General features: G+C 34.5%; 1 protein-coding gene across 2 annotated transcripts in view; it reads left to right on the forward strand.

Annotated features, from left to right (window-relative positions):
• CWF19L2 (CWF19 like cell cycle control factor 2) overlaps window positions 1-16833 on the forward strand; it is a 90257-nt gene that overhangs the window by 27003 nt on the left and 46421 nt on the right. For both annotated transcript variants that reach the window (XM_081155536.1, XM_081155537.1), the window contains exons 9-10: window positions 6658-6754; window positions 8647-8739. In XM_081155536.1, the coding sequence (XP_081011662.1) occupies window positions 6658-6754; window positions 8647-8739 (190 nt within the window). The remainder of the gene's footprint in view (window positions 1-6657; window positions 6755-8646; window positions 8740-16833) is intronic.

Consider the following 16833-nt stretch of genomic DNA (forward strand, 5'->3'; position numbering starts at 1 on the left):
TTAAGTATTCCTTGGGAACTGAAAGTTTGAGAAACAGTTTCTTTTACTCATTCAAATTTGAGAAAAAGTGTTTGGTCTGAAGGGGAGGTTGTTTTTGCATCAGAGATGTCTCTTGGAGCTTAAATTAGATGACTTTGATAAATTCTTTCTGCTGTTCATCTTATATTTTCTAGATACTCTATTTCCTAGATTTAGTGATATAAAAATAATTGACATAGTATTGGCTTTCAAGAAACTCAGAATATTGAAGAGGCAGTTACATACACATGTGAACAAATATGGTATATAAATGGGAAGATACTTATAAGTATAGGTAGTTAACAGTTGCAGTACTTACATACAAGAAGGGGTGATTAACTCTTCTGGGGTAAGATTAGGAGGAACAGAGTCCAGGAAAACTGTGTAAGGAAAAGTATTGCGCTCTTGAAGGGTAACCCACTAAGCAGTAAGTGGGAAACGGCAACCAACACGAGGGAAAAACATGGAGATCGGCCGCATGGTATAGTTTGGCATTTGCAAATAGTATTTTGGAGTGTGGATGCAGTAGCTGCCTGAGAGAAGGGTATATCTCTTCCTAGTCTTTGCATCTTTAAATCTTGTTAAAGTGCTTAGCATACATTAGCCTCTCTTTTGGGAGGAAAATGGTAAGCAGATATTGCAAATATTGCCTGTTTATCCTGTAAATGGCTTCGGAAGCACGTTTATGATTTGGACAGTATCCTGTAGCAATAAGGAAGAAGTATCTCAAGGATTTGAAATTAGATCATATTTGTGTTTTAGAAAGATCCTAAGGTGGTGTGAAGGTTAGTTTGGGAAATGGAATAGCTTTAAGGCTGATACACTGGTGAAGAGGCTGTAGCTGAGAGACAAGCAGTCAGGAACCAGAGGAGTGAATGTAGAGGAGAGGAGGGGCTTGACTCAGTGATGAAACTTTTTATTCTTTCGCCCCTTGCAAGGATCTGTTACTTCGTATGTGTGTACCAGCTCTAGACATTCTTTCTTAAACTGTTCTTGAAGAGATTTCACAATTAGATTTGAAGCATGTTGAACAGAGAACTGATTGGAGGATTCTTCTTTGACTCAGTAATTTGCTTTTATTGGCAGAGGGAACTAACCATTCTTGAGCACCAGGGTAAATGCTCTGTCTAGACTGTTTGTTTCTTTTACTCATTCAAATTTGAAAAAAAGTATCTGGACTGAAGGGGAGGTTATTTTTGTATCTAAGATGTCCCTTGGAACTTAAATTAGATAACTTTACAGTTATTTTTCTTCTGTTATATTTCCGTATATTACTACATTTACTGTAATTTTATACATTATTTAATCCCAATAATGTGAGGGTAAATATTAATCATTTTCTCGATTCTATAGCCTCCAAGAGGTTAAGATATTTGCCCAATCATAAAGCTATAAATGGCAGAGTCCAGATGTGAATCTGACTGGAACATCTTGTTTCTCATAATAGTAAGAGTGATTTCCCGCTTCTTGAAAGGGTGATGCAAGGTAGTGATTGGTGTTGTAAAGAAAAAGCTTTTAGTGCCTCATGAAAAGCTTGCATTAGGAACTCTGAGAATTTAGTCGTCTGTTTTTAGGTATTTGTACTTTTATTATGACCCATATCTATTAGTTGGCATGAATCTGTTGCCATTTGATAAAGTAGTTTATTAACATTTCTAAAATCTCTCTCTTTAAAAGGAGATGGATTGATGGATGCCTTTCAACTGTCATTCTTCTGATCCTGTCAAACTTAAGCTTTCTTGTAGGATGGCTTATTTTCTAAATAACTGAATGCAATAAAAAATCCTGTATGGACTTGTGTCTGGATTATAGTAAGCATCTACTGGATTAACAGAAAGGTGTAGAGAAATATTGGGGAAACCACCCCCTTACTCATTTTATTTTTTCTCCATTTTTAATTTTTTCAGTTGGCTGGTGTTGAGATGAAAATGGATGAACTAGAACATTACTTTGTAGGGAAAAAACCGCACAAAGACCTGATCAGGTGCTTAAGTACTTGGCAGTGAAGAAAGGCAGGAAAAGAAGGAAAAGCAGCCAGGAAGTTGCTCCCTTAGGAAGTTGGGCAGTTACTGTGGACCCTGGTGCAAGCTGAGCTCACGGGAATAATTGTACTGATACTCTTCAGAAAGGGCATGGCTGTTGTTACTTGTTTTATATTATACATACATGTAAAAATTTCATATTTATGATTTCCTCATAAAGGACAGGAATAGTAAATTTTCAGAGCAGAGAATTTTGGAAAATTGAATGAGAAAGAATGCAAATTGAGAAGTGTTGATAAATAAGTAAAATTTTTATTGAAATATGATTGGGTTGCCTGAAATTCAAATCCATTACATTCACAATACAATAGAAATGACTTGTGCCTCAGAATTTAATTTTAGAAAGTGATAAAAACGATTTTCTATATAAAAAATACAACTAATGATACAAACAGTACCTCAGTCCACAGAAGCATATGAAAAGTAACAAAGTTTTCCTGCTTACACAAATGCAGTGCCCTGCTGTTTGTCTTAATTGGTTTTTGAAATGTAGAACTGAAAGAACTTGATTACTTTCTAATGGTGCTTTACATGAAATGTTTCAGGTTTCTTAGTCTAAGCCCCAGAGTATTGCCTTTCCTTTCACCAATATGAGAAGAAATGGTTCATATAGAATTTCTGCAGAGATTGATGTATTTTTTTTAAAAACTCAAGTGCTGTCTATTAAAATATTTTATTTTTTGCCCAAAAGGAATTCACTATTTACAAATAATTTTCGTGTATGATTGTTAGGTTAAATTTTGATTTGGAGGTTTGTTTATATATTTTTCTATTACCTGCTCAGAATGTATGTTGAAGGCTCAGGTTAATTACAGTAGAGTATGATGAAATATAGGAATTCAGGAAAACTAGTAATCTTTATATTTGAGATTTATGACAGATTTTTTCTGCTTTTTAAATTTATTGTCATACCCCTTTGAGGGTTTTTTAAAACAACTTTATTGAGGTATAATTGACATATAATAAGTTGCGCATATACTATAAAGTATATAATTTGGTAAGTTTTGAAATATGTATATTCTCACAAACAAAAGATTCCTGGTACCCTTTCATAATTCCTCTCTCCCACCTCTCCCCATGCCCTCCCAACCCCTTTAGACAACCACTCATCTTTCTTTTGTTAAAGACTTGTTTGCATTTTCTAAAGTTCATACATGGGATCATATGTCATACACTCTTATTTTTGTTTGGCTTTTTAAACTCAGCATAATTTTGAGTTTCATTCATGTTGCGTTTTATTCATGTATGTAACAATAGTTTGTTACTTTTTTGGGGGGGTTAGTAGTGTACCAGTGGTAAATGTACCACAATTTGTTTCTCCATTCATCTGTTGGTAGACATATAGAATGTTTCCATTTTTGGGCTATTATAAGTAAAGCTTTTTTGAATTTTCAGGTACAAGTCTTTGTAGGTATGAATGCTTGCTTTCTTCTTGGGTGAATGCCTAGGAGAGGAATGGTTAGATCACATAGTAACCATATGTTTAAATTTTAAGAAGCTGCCAAACTGTTTCACCAAGTAGTTGTGTCATTTTACATCACCACCAAGATCCTCCACATCCTTCTAGGAACTTGGAATGGTAGTCTTTTTAATTTTAACTATTGTAGTGGATGTGTAGTAGTATCTCATTATGGCCTTAATTTGTTCCCCTAATGACTACTGATGCTGAGCACTCCTCATGTGCTTATTTGCCACCTGGATATCTTTTTGTAAGGTGCTTAGATGCTTAAATGAGAGAAATGCTTCTCTCATTTATTGGTAATTTGTATCTTTCCCCCCCCTGATCAGTAAAACTGGAAGTTTATCAATTTCACTGATTGTCTTAAGCAGCTTTTGGTTTCATTGAATGTCTTTATTTTTATTATTTATTTATTTATTTATTTATTTATTTATTTGTACTCTGATCTTTATTTTTTCTTGTATTCTGCTTATTTGGGGTTTTATTTGCTCTTTTTCTGCTTTCTTAGTTGTAAGCTGAGGTCATTAATTTGCGATCTTTTCTAACAAAAGTATTTAGTGCTATAAACTTCCCCCTAAGTATTGCTTTAGTTGCATCTTACAGATTCTGATATGTTGTGCTTATATTTCTATTCAGTTCAAAGTACTTTAAAGTTTCTTTTTGATTTTGTTCTTGACCCATGGGTTATTTACTTGTATGCTGTTTAGTTTCCAAATAGTTGAAGATTTTTCAGTGATCTTTGTTGATGATTTCTAATTTCATTTCATTTATATGTAATGTGGTATAATTAGGTTCAAATCTAATTTTCTTGTTTTCTATTTGTCCTATCCTTTGTTTTCTTTCTCCTCTTTATCTGACTTCTTCAGAAGTTTTTATGATTTTATTTCATTTCTCTTATTGTTATATGTATTTTTTGTTATTTTAGTGATTTCTTTAGCTTTGAATAGTATATATCTTTAACTTACCCACCTTCCAGTGATATTAGGCCACTCCTTTATGGCATAGGAACTTTACAATAGTTTGTTTATATTTCTCTTCTCCTGTCCTTTCTGTTACTGTTGTCATACATTTTACTTTTACTTTTCATAAACCCCTCATGTATTATTATTTTTGTTTAAATAGTTGTCTTAAGGAGATTGAAGTAATAAGAAAAAAGCATTATATATTTACCCTTATAGTCATAATTTCTGTTGCTCTTCCTTCCTTTGGGTTGATCCATTTTAGTCTGGTATAATTTTTCTTCTGCCTGAAGGCTTCTCTTCAACATTCTTTCAGCTTGTTATGTCTGAAAAAGTCTTCATTACACTTTTGTTTTTGAAAGATATTTTCACTTGATACAGGGTTCTAGGTCGACAATTTAAAGTACTTTAAAGATGATGTTGTCTTGCTTGCATTGTTTCCGATGAGAAATCTGCTGTCATACTTACCTTTGTTTCTATGTGCATAAATTTATCTTTTTTTCTCTCTGTGCCTGCTTTCAAAATGTTCTCTTTATCACTAGTTTTGAGCAATTCGATATGCCTTGGTGAAGCTTTTTTTCATGTCAGTTTTTTCTTTTTTGTACTTGGGGTTCCTTGAACTTCGTATTTAACAGATTTGGAAAGTTTTGGCTTTTGTTTCTTTTGTCTCCCATTCCTCTCTTTTAGGGACATGAATGACATGAATATTAGGGTGTTTAAAACTGTCCCACGGCTCTCTTGTGTTCTTTTCATTTAAAAATTTTTTTTCTCTATGTGTTTCAAATGTTCATGTTTACAATTTTTTTCTTTCTCAGTCTAATGTTCCATTATTCTTATCCAGGGTATTTTATTTTAATCTCAGGCATAATTTTTATTTGTAGAAATTCATTTTGATCTCTTGTATATCATAGTTGTTTCTAACATTTTGAACATGTGGAATACAGTTATAATAATAATTTTTAGTGCCCTTGTCTGCTGTTTCTTACATCTGCGTCAGTTCTGGGTTGATTTTGATTCATAGCTTTTTCTCCTAATGACGACTCTTATTTTTCTGTCTCTATGTGTGTGGTAATCTTTGATTGGATACTAGGTACTATGAATTTTACTTTGTTGAGTGCTGAATATTTTTGCATTTCTGTAAATATTGTTGAGCTTTGTTCTGGGACATGGTTAAGTTAATTGGAAGCAGTTTGATCCTTTGACTCTTGCTGCTTTAACATTCGTTAGGTGGGCCCAGAACAGCATTTAGTCTAGGGCTTATTTCCCACTAATGAAGCAAGATCCTTCCCTAATACTCTATGTAGTGCTTCCTGAATTGTGAGTTTTCCTAGTTTGGCTAGTGAGACCAGGCACTGTCCTAGGAGTGCTGAATACTGTTCCTCTAACCTTTTGGCATGGTTCTTTTTCTGACTGTGGGTAGCTTCTTGCTGAACACTTCAGGGGAACTCTCTGCAGCTCTTTCTCCTTTAGCTACTTGGGAATTCTTGGGCTCTTAGCTATGCTTTCTGTACTGAGGAATCAGTCTTTGTCTGGGCTTACCCTCCCGGCATTGTGGTCTTAAGGCTTTCTTAGGGCAGCAAGCTGGGGCAACTCTATATGCCAGGAATCTGACATTGGCTTAAAATGTCTCTTTTCTTCTGTGAAGCTTCCTTAGTATAGAGTTGGTACATGATGTTAATCATAAATTAGTGTAAGTTGTCTGACTAATTCTGGGTTGACTGCAAAAGAACACATGCTCATTGTTTTTATGCTTTGAATGCAGTTAAATGTGTCATTTCCTTGGATTATTAATATCCCATTGAATGAAAAGAGTTTCCTCAGATATGTAGTATTATGGCCTGATTCTAGTGTTTTTATTTATTTTTGTTTGTCTCCTTGTTTTAGAATGGGTATGGGAATATTAAATAATGAAGAATAGTTGACTTATATTATTTACCTCATTGTTACTGTGACTTTGTTCACTAATTATTATAACTTCCATAGGCCATCATGGCATTCTGACACAGAGCCTTAAACTATTAGTTTATGGTGGAGCATTGAGAGATACATATGTCTGTGAATCATGATCTATTGGTACTGATGCTTTGTAGAGGTCAATTAAAGTAGCATTTGAGTCTTGATGCTGTTATTTGCAGTGTGTCTGTACTTCATATGCTCTTAATCTGTCCTGTTCCAACAGAAGTCGTCTAGAGAGTGGGTCCATCCACATCCTGAGTGTTGATGAGAAGAACAAGTTGGGAGCCAAGATCATCAAGGCAGAGATGATGGGAAACATGGTGAGACTTATATGTTGTTCTTTTGGAGAACAGTAATTAAATATTTAACTTCTGATGAGTAATTTTGGAATTTTCCTTAACAGTGTGGATATAGCACACTTTGAGGATAACTGCTGCTTATTGATTCTTTAAAGAAATTGAACACTTCTTAAAACAGTACTGTTTGTCTACTTCTAAATAAATTACCTACTTTCTCTGTCAGATTTCTGAAAGTTAAGATCTTAGGGAACTAAAAGCCTTTTAATTTCTTTTTTGCTTTGATATGTGCTTTATTCTTGCATTTCTAACTTACTGAACATATTTGAGGGAGATAAAGATATCATTGACTTCTTTCCCGTTTTTGGTCATGCATTGTTAAGGACATGCATTACTTTCTTATATTCCCTTACGTAGGAACCTAAAATATGAGCTCCTAAGAGGATGGTTAATTAATTTATTCAAATGTTAAGGAAATGTGTTTGTTCCTGATAGTGTTAGATACTTTGTGTGGGTTAGCTCATTTAATTTCTGTAATAATGCTGTGATTTAAGACTGATTTAGCTCAAAATTGAATAGAAATAGGGATGATTTGGTAAGAGCTGCATCCATCTATCAATCAATCAATCTATATGTCTATTGTCACATTTCTGTTATACTAATACATGTTACATTGCACATGATAGATTAGCAAAGTCAGATAGCTTCTTATGTCTTGACAGAATAGATTCCCTCATGATCATATGTAAGTACTCATCTCAAACTTAAATATAAGTAGCTTCTGTTTTGGTATACTAACAGTTCACCTTTTTGTTGTTGTTGTTAATCCTTGCCCAAGGATATCTTTCCCATTGATTTTCAGTGAGAGTGGAAGGGGGAGGGGAGAGAGAGAAAGAAAGAAAATGAGAAAATAAATGTGAGAGAGACACATTGGTTGCCTCCCTCATGTGCCCAAACCAGCAACCTAGTTAAGTACCCTTGACCGGGAATAGAATCCTCGACCCTTTGGTGCCCCGGCCGATGCTCTAACCCCTGAGCAACACCAACCAGGGCTTAATTTGGCACTCTTTAGTAGAACTAAAGGTGGCCAGACAAGATACTTCCATTTTTATTCATTCCTATGTCTAATAAAAGGCATATCTTGGGTATGCTGCTCTCCCTGTTTGAATCTGGTCCTTGGTAACACTGAACTCCAACTCAGAACTTTAACCCAGAAATTGGTAAGAGAGACACACAACAATAACTGTAGCAAGAAAATAAAGTTTGAATTTTGAAAGCACTAAAGAATTAGTTAAAATAGTGAAAGAGAGGTCACCAAGTTAGGAGGTTAACAGGTTAAAGGAAGTCTTCCTGTGTTTATGAAACCACTGCAGTGGAGAAGGCTATTTTTCGCTTGTCATATAAATCTGGTAATTTCTTTGTGATTTATTACTTTGTATGTCAGTTGTTTTATATAAATTCCTATAGACTTCCTGGAGTAAAAATGAAATATATTCAGTTTTTATCTAAATTACTTATCAACAATAAAGAAGGTAATATTTTAAGTCTTGTGATGTCTCCCTTCTTACAAATAACAGAGTTTGAAGATTGGAAGTTGATAATATCTAAGAAACTATAAAAATGTCATTCTTAAAGTTATGTATTTCCTTCATCTTCCAGCTTCCCTAAAATATATGTCCTTGTCATTATTTACTTTCAAAGCATAAAAAGATGCTGTGAATATTTGAGAAGTTTGTAAATGAGATAAGTTTGTTTAGAAGTAATATTCTGGGCTGTGACTTGGCAGTTGCATTTAGGTGATGGCTACATGGCTGTTTATTATGCTATTTTTTTTTCTATTGTATCAGTTTGAAATATTATACAATGAGAATTTAACTTTATAGTCACAACGATTTTTTTTGTTTTTCTGTTTGAAGGAATTAGCTGAACAACTTAAAGCCCAACTTGAAAAGGCAAATAAATTCAAAGAAACTATAATACAGACATCATCAAAAAAGTCTGGGGTAGAGGTAAGTAATAAAATTGTTTGAAGTTATATGATTACCTTGTATAATACTACTTGACAATGGTAATATTTTAATATAAGATGTGTCTCTAACTGTGCCGGTGTTTTTGTATGTGTGTATGCTTGTTTGCTGGTTTTAAAATGTATTTTTATATGAATTGTCTTATGTTCCACTAGTGTATCCTGATGGAAAAAAGCCTAGGCCACGGGGACCTGCTTTTATTGTGGACTGGGTCACTTACTGACATTTGACTTTGTGCAAATCAAACTGGGTTTTAAGTTCTTCCTCTACAGAGTTAGGGACTTGAGTTTGGTGTTCATTTTATGCAAAGCAAATTATTTTGTTCCATGATTCATTCATCCATCTATTAGTGAACAAAACAGATAAAAACACCTGCCTGTATGGAGTTTCATGTGGGTAGGGAGTGAGAGACAATGAACAATAAAAATAGTAAATTAGTGTATTAGAAAGTTATACATTCTATGGAAAGGTGGTGGGGATCTTGAGTGCCAGGTTTGCTTGGGATACAAGGACTAATTTCATTGAAAAAGTGACATCTATGCAAAGACTTAAATTAAATGAAGCAGTGCATCTGTGTATATGAATGAACAGCATTTCGGGCATAAGGAATTTTTAAAGGTCCAAAGATGGGAGCATGTTGCTATGTAGGAAGAACAGCAAGGAGGCTAGTATTGTTGGAGTGGAATGAATGAGAAGGGAAGTAGGAGGTCTAAGTCAGAGAGACTATGGGAGGCCAGTTCACATTAACCTTGAAAGTCATAGTAAGGAAGTGAGCTTTTATTCTTGGTGACATGAAAGCTGTTAAGGGTTTTCAGCAGATAATATAATTTGACAGGGCCAGCCTGGCTTCTTTGTTACGAAGAGACTGAAGGAGAATATGGGCTGAAGTTGGAGCTGAGTTCAGCTTTTGCATAATACACACAAGAAATGATAGTGGCTTTGACCGAGAGGGCTGAAGAGCTTGTTAGAAGTGATTAGATTTTTGCATATGCCTAAGTGTTTCTGTATGTATTTTGAAAGGAGAGCTGACAGGATTTTTATGATGGGTTAGATGGAAGGGGGAGTGTCAGATCAAGAGAGAAGGCACAGTGGACTCCACAGTTTTAGCCTGAGCATCTGGAAGAATACAATGGCTATTATTTGAGATGTGGAAGAAAGGAGAAATAGGTTTTTCAGGCAACAATTCGAAGTTCTGTTTTTGATATATTGCATTTAGATGTCTTTTAGGTGTGGAACTAGCAGAAATGTCAAGTAGACAGGTGGGTACGTATAGTTGGTTGTTGGGAGAAGCCTGGGCTGGAAATAGAAATTATGTAGGTTTTTGCATATTGATGACATTTAAACTATAATACTGCATGGAGTCACCATGAGAATAAATGTAGAGAGAAAAAGCTGAAGGGCTGAGTGGTGTGCATTACGGGGTTGAGAGGTTTATAATGAGGTTTATAACTAATTTTAAAGGACTGTTCTCAAAGATTAATTTACATAATTTAATGTCAGTATGAAAGGAGATGAAAATGTATGAAGTTAAGTTCCATAGAATTTTCTTCAAGCTAGTATTATTAATGACTTAGATAATAGTATAGGGAGTATATTTATGAAATTGGCTGGTTTTACTAAATTGTACTAGCTAATGTTTTACAGAAGTGGATAATTAATTTCTTGCACAGATTAAGGAATTGAGAGTGGGAAACTGTATGTAGGACTAAAAAGCAGGGACTAAAGGAATAATGCTAAAACTAGGTTGTACTGTATAGCCTATCATATACTTTTGCCAAATTTATTTTTCCAGGTGTCCAGTGGTTATAATACTTTTGTACTCTGAAACTTTTATGTGGTTTCTTAGTGCTCACTATATGGAATGCTAGATCTTTCTGCAACATAGTCTCCCACAGGATAGCCCCCTTTTCAGCCTTGCCTTCAAGGCTCTCTTGTAACCTACATGTCTCTTTGACATTTACATGTGCTGTTACCTGTCAGATAGCCTCTTGAGGCTTGCCCACTTTCCAGCTTCTCTCTGCCTCCTTTATGAAGCCTAAAGTATTCTCGAAGGAATTGATCTTTTCAAATATTATATATCTGTATTCTTGTCATAACCCTTTCATCTATACCTTTCTCTTTCCTGACACTTGTCACATGAACGGGTTCTAATGCTGTGGCCGGACTTCAGGGTATTCTTGAAATTAAAAGCAGTTCAACTGAAAAAAATGAAGCAGTTCTTCTGTCAAATGACATTTCTTCTTCTGTTTAAGGCTATCATAGAGTAATTGATAGATCATATCTCATCCCTTGAGCATAGAACGCTATATTATTACTGATGTCTTTACGTATTTTAGTTCCTTGTAGCTTTTGAACATTGGACCTCATAACTCAGTGGAGTATAATTCAAAGTTGTATTCAAACTAGTGTACAAAGTAGAATTCTATTTGTCAGCCTCTTTTGGAAACTGTATAGTTCTTTGAAGCTCTCAAAGAAAGGTTCTTGTCCTAAGGGTTCTTTGAACCAAAAAGAAAATTTATCTTCTTTGCAGAGACGGGATACTTGCACATTTAGTTCAGTCTCTACCATGCATATACTTAAAACAGACCTCTGCAACAATTCTGAAATGTTTTTCTACTGCCATTAAAGTCACTTACTCCATCAGGGTCAGGGCCTGGTGACTTACCTACCTTTCCGAGTAGTTTTGTTAAGACATGAGAATCGAATTTAAATTGGTTTATTACACCACATCAATGTGCTGACTTTTTAGAGGAAAATCCTGAAATACTTCTGTAGAAATTTTGCCCTTTCAGAGAAAACCAAAGAAAATCCCATTCGTAGAACAATTGGACGAGAAGAATCCTTTCATTTTTTAACTTATTTGTTATAAATGTTAGGTTGTTTGAATAAGGTAAATCTCTTGATTCAGTGATCTATGAATATTGTTTGGCTTTAGTGAAAAACCATCAGCACCTGCAATTATTGATTTGCTGATTTCTCTTCCCCTTTAGAGGGTGAACTATTTAGTATTTAGGGCAAGGTTCATATCTAATGCCTAGGGTAATGCTTGGCACATTGTAAATAACCAAGAAATACTTGAAATATTTGTTGTATGAGTGTCATCGATTTATTTTCTTCCCTATAGTTTTCTATTGTAAATCTTAAAAATGATCCATGAACTTCTAAATCCTCTCTCCTGGCCTTTCTGTGAGTGTAGCTTCCTAATTTAAAGAATAACCCAGTTACGTAGTATCTCTAACTTGTGTTGGACACTGAGTGATGAGATCTATTGAGTTTGGGAAGATTGCCAACTCTGTATTGGGACAAACCTGATCTTCATTCTTTAATATATTAGATGCTAATCTGCCCTTCTGTAACTTCTGCTGGTTGACAGTCCTTCGGTGGAATCACATCATAGACACATTTAATCTAAGGGAATTCCACTCTACACTTTTTTTTCCTAGTACAGGAAATTCATCTTACTATTTGCAGTAAATATGAAATAGTCTTTAATATTTAGTTCACACTGCTGGCAAAGGAGAGAAGTACATTATTAAAGTCCTCAGGCAGCTGTGTGGAGAGGGTTTTGTAGACGTTCTCCTGAAAGAAATTGGGGAATTAACTGAAGGCCTTGGAGAGTCATAGAGAAACATTAATAACTAATTAAAGACATAGATAAACTCATCTGTGGCATTTTGCAAATAAAGTACTTGAAAGTATTTGCAATAATGTGACCATAATTTATTATTACTTTAACACTGCCTTATGAATCTGATTCTTAGATACATTTTAAGTTCACTATGTTACCATTTCAGTGATTCCTAGAATATCTGTATGCCTAGCCTGTTTTTCTTTGTTTTGGCATCCCAGTCTCTGCATCTGATAAAGACAGTAAAACAGAAAAAATTAACTACATTTGCCTTTCATTTCTAAGCAGTAAGGTTTGATCTTTATTTAACAAATATTTTTTAGTTCCTTCTTTGTAGAAGTTACTTGCATTCTCAATTTTCCAAATCAGATATTTTAAATTTAAAATAAACATTGTAGCTTGGCATTTATTGCACTATTTACCACATCATATTACCATAGGTACACTTTACTTGATCGTATAGTATTTCCTAACAGAGTTAGTGCACAAAACTGTTATCTCCTTTTAGTCATTTAGCTAGTTTTCCCCTCAGCCAAGCAAAATAGGTCAGTAGATGTACCTACTTTATATACAGTTCAACCTGGTTTTTACCCTCCCGAAAGTATCCCTCTTATCTGTGCCCTACAATTAGAAATAATAGTATCTTATATATTACTAGAAGGTTTATTTCTTTAAATAGACAATTACTAAAGAGCAAACATTTTAAACTAAATGAAAACAAAATAATTTCATAGATGATACAGAAATGCAGACACATTTTACAGTAATATACAGGGGTTTTCAAAAGTAGGTTTACTGTTGTGAGTTTGTGAAATAGTTTATTCTTGTATTATTTCTGAGTTATTGTATTATTTTCCATACTAACATCTATAAACCTTTTGCGCACCCCTGTGTATAATCTTATATCTGTGCACTTTGTCACACATCACATTGAATTCATCTTGAAATAGTGTCAATTTTATCTGCTAAATCTGAAATCTGCAGTTTGCTTTTCTTACCTACTACACTAAGATGACCATTATCACTTCATCGTCGTCATCTGGACTTCTGAAGTAGCTGCTTTCCTTCCTGTCTCAATGCCTTTGCACAAAGTCTTTCCTTTGTTAAGAATATTGTCCTTCTTCCCACTCTTCTCTTAGTTACTGCCTATTCATCCTTTAGTTCTTAACTAAGCATCATCAGACATATTGATCTTTGGGAAACATTCTCTTTGGAAATAGACCACATAAATAAGATTAACTATACAGGTCCTGGCCTGTGTGGCTCAGTTGGTTGAGCATCATCCCATCCCTTGCACCAGAAGGTTGCTGGTTTGATTCCTGGTCAGGGCACATGCCTGGGTTGTGGGCTTAATCCCCAGTAGGGGACGTGCAGGAGACAGCCGATCGATGTTCCACTCTCAAGTCCATGTTTCTCTTTCTCTCTCCCTCTCCCTTCCTCTCTCTAAAAATCTATAAATATATATATAAATTAATTGTACACATGTATAATTACAGCTTTGATGGTGCTTGAAAGGAAAAGTATAGGAATATGGGGGTAGTAAAGAGGGCCCAGTGTAGTTTGGGCATCCAAAGAATGTGTTGAGTCTATAGCCATTATTTTTGGATCTTATCACCACTTTTGTAACATTGCCAAAGGAAAAGCTATTTTCTTTATGACTACTATCTCTATGATTTGTTTCTATGCCACAGAAATAATTTTTAACAAGGCTGCCAAGTATTTCCTGGATGTGAGTGATGACCCATAGGCATCAGTCATGGACTGGGAAACACCCACTCATAGGGCTTTGGCCATATTTAATGGTTGATGCATTCTGGAACAGTTTTTCATTTTGTTTTGTGAAAAGTGGCCTCTCAAGTAGAATGATTTAGAGAAACCTGTAGTTATTTTGGATAGCTGTGATTTTATATTTATTAGATTGAATTTTGAGGTGAAGAATTACTTGGTGGACTTTCTCAGATTTTGAACCAGGCAGGACTCTCCAACAGATACCGAAGCCACGAATAGTTTTCTTGGAGAAAGGTGAGTCAGCAGCAGCCTCTCTCCGCCTCTATTCCCCCGAGAGCTCATTAGTTTTTTTCTAAGTCCACTGTCGTCAGCATTTCATTTCTTTCCTATTATGTATTTAAATGTAAGGGGAAATAGAAACGTTCTCCGTATGGGAAATAGTGAGTTCTTATAGCACTTGAGACTTTTATGTTCTCTTCAGGGTTTGACTCTTATATGTTCTCTTTCCAGATTTTTTTTTTGCTGGAAGGAGAGGGATGATGTCACATATTTATATTGTATTTTTGAAACTTAAGAGGAAAACATTTTAAGTGAAACAAATCAACCCTAAAGTAAATTTTATCCGTATATATTTAGAAATTACTTTAGCCATATTATAGAATGCATAACAGTTAGAAGTCAAATTTAATGTGTTTTTTTGAAAGCTAAAATTTTAATTTTCATTTTTATAGTGCATACTAAGTATGCAGGTACCAAACAAGTTCTGACTAGAATAATTGTACTAGACATTTGCAAATAAAGGTTTATGAGGAAGAGAAAATAAAGTTAGTTGAGTGAAACTGAATAACACCCAAAAGTCCAAAAAACAAAAGAAAAACACTTGAAATGATAACACAGTGAATCAGAAAAAAATTATGAATTTGTTAAGTTCCTATTTACCCAGAAATACCAAGTGAACCATCCATATGAGATTCTTTGAATTAAGTCTAAAAATTAAGTTATAAAATATGGATTGGTTTAGAAATCTGTACCATTTGAGCATTATACGAATTGTTGAATAAAGAATTACTGACTTCAGGAAACCAATTTGATTTTAATTATTTTAATTATTTTTTACTTAGGTTTTATTTCTAAATTTATTTAATTGAATTTCAAGATATAATTTTATTTTTTAAGACAATGATATTGACATGTATAGTACTACTACTCCAGCTATCATTATTATAGTAATAGGTGATATTTTTTGAGGGCATACTGTGCCAAGACTTGTTTTAAACACTTTATATATAGAAATTTATTTAATTCTCATTAAAATTTTATGAGGTCATTTATCATCATTTTATGAATAAATTAAGTGCAGGATGAGTTGAGTCTCAATTAAGTTTTAATTTGATGGCAAGAAATAAGGTTGGGTATGTTTGTGCTATTTAAAATTATTTAAAGTAAATAAAAATTATTTAGAATAATTGCTTTGATGTTTGAAATATAAAAAGACAGTCCTCCCTGGATGTTGAAGTTAATTTTAGAGTTATGCAAGCTCTAAACACAAAAATTTAAGTTGTCTAGAAGTGCTCACATAATTAAATAGAAAATTTCGTTGAAGTGATTTTGTATATGGACTTGAGAAAATAAATTGAAGTATATTTTTATTTTTTCATTCTTATGTGACTTCTAATTTTAAGTGTAATATACATTCTTTGATGAATATGAAAAATGGGGGGGAAAAAGGCAAACATAAAGGAGAAAGTAAAAATCGGCCCAAATCCTACCATTTACCCACTGATAAATATTTTCAGTATTTCCCTGCAGATTCCCTCCATGTTAAAATATTTAACAAGTCATTGGTGAGGCTAAAATAAATATGTACTTTCATTTTAATTCTAGAGCATGCTCTAGAACAATTCAGGATAGCCTAGATGGCTTGAACAACTTAAAAGATGTGGTCATGGAATATCTTTTCAGCTTGCATAGTGGTCTCTGTAGCCTAAAGAATTTGGAAAATTATTGAGCAGCATTTCTTTTTTTAATGTATCTTTATTGATTTCAGAGAGAGGAAGGGAGAGGGAGAGAGAGAGAGAAACATCAGTGATGAGAGTCATGGATCGGCTCCCTCCTGCATGCCCCCTGCTGGGGATCAAGCCCACAACCCAGGCATGTGCCCTAACTGGGAATTGAACTGCCATCTCTGGATCCTAGGTTGGTGCTCAACTGCTGAGCCCCGCCTGCTGGGCTGAGCAGCATTTCTGAGTGCTGTGATTAGAGGTGCATTAACGCTTTGAGTCTTTCACTCTATACAAAAACGTAGCAATCACAGCCAAAATATAAAATGAGAAAATTGAAAGAGATGTACGTAGCATGGTTCAAAAATATACACTTCTCTGTGAATAGGAAACTGAACAGTAACATAAAACAATAGGAGCTTACAGGGATCCAGCTTCAGAACTAGTCAGTGTGACTGAAAATTGAGCTCATCTGATATGGTAGGACTTAAAAGATCCCCTCACACAGCATCTCTGTGCCTGAACCAGGTTTGAGGGTTCCTGGGAAATGAGTCTGGAAAATACTTTGCGTACTTAAGGCTGTAGCTCATAGGAAATCGTTTAAGGTGGGAAGTGTAGAAAAAGTAGATATAATCTTGCAGCCATGTGAAATAGCCCCAATATCACAGTGTGAGATTTTCATTGTAAGAACTGGGAATCCTGATGGGCTGAGTGGAGAGT

The sequence above is a fragment of the Miniopterus schreibersii genome (assembly GCF_964146895.1).
Source record: "Miniopterus schreibersii genome assembly, chromosome: 12".
Lineage (NCBI taxonomy): Eukaryota > Metazoa > Chordata > Mammalia > Chiroptera > Miniopteridae > Miniopterus > Miniopterus schreibersii.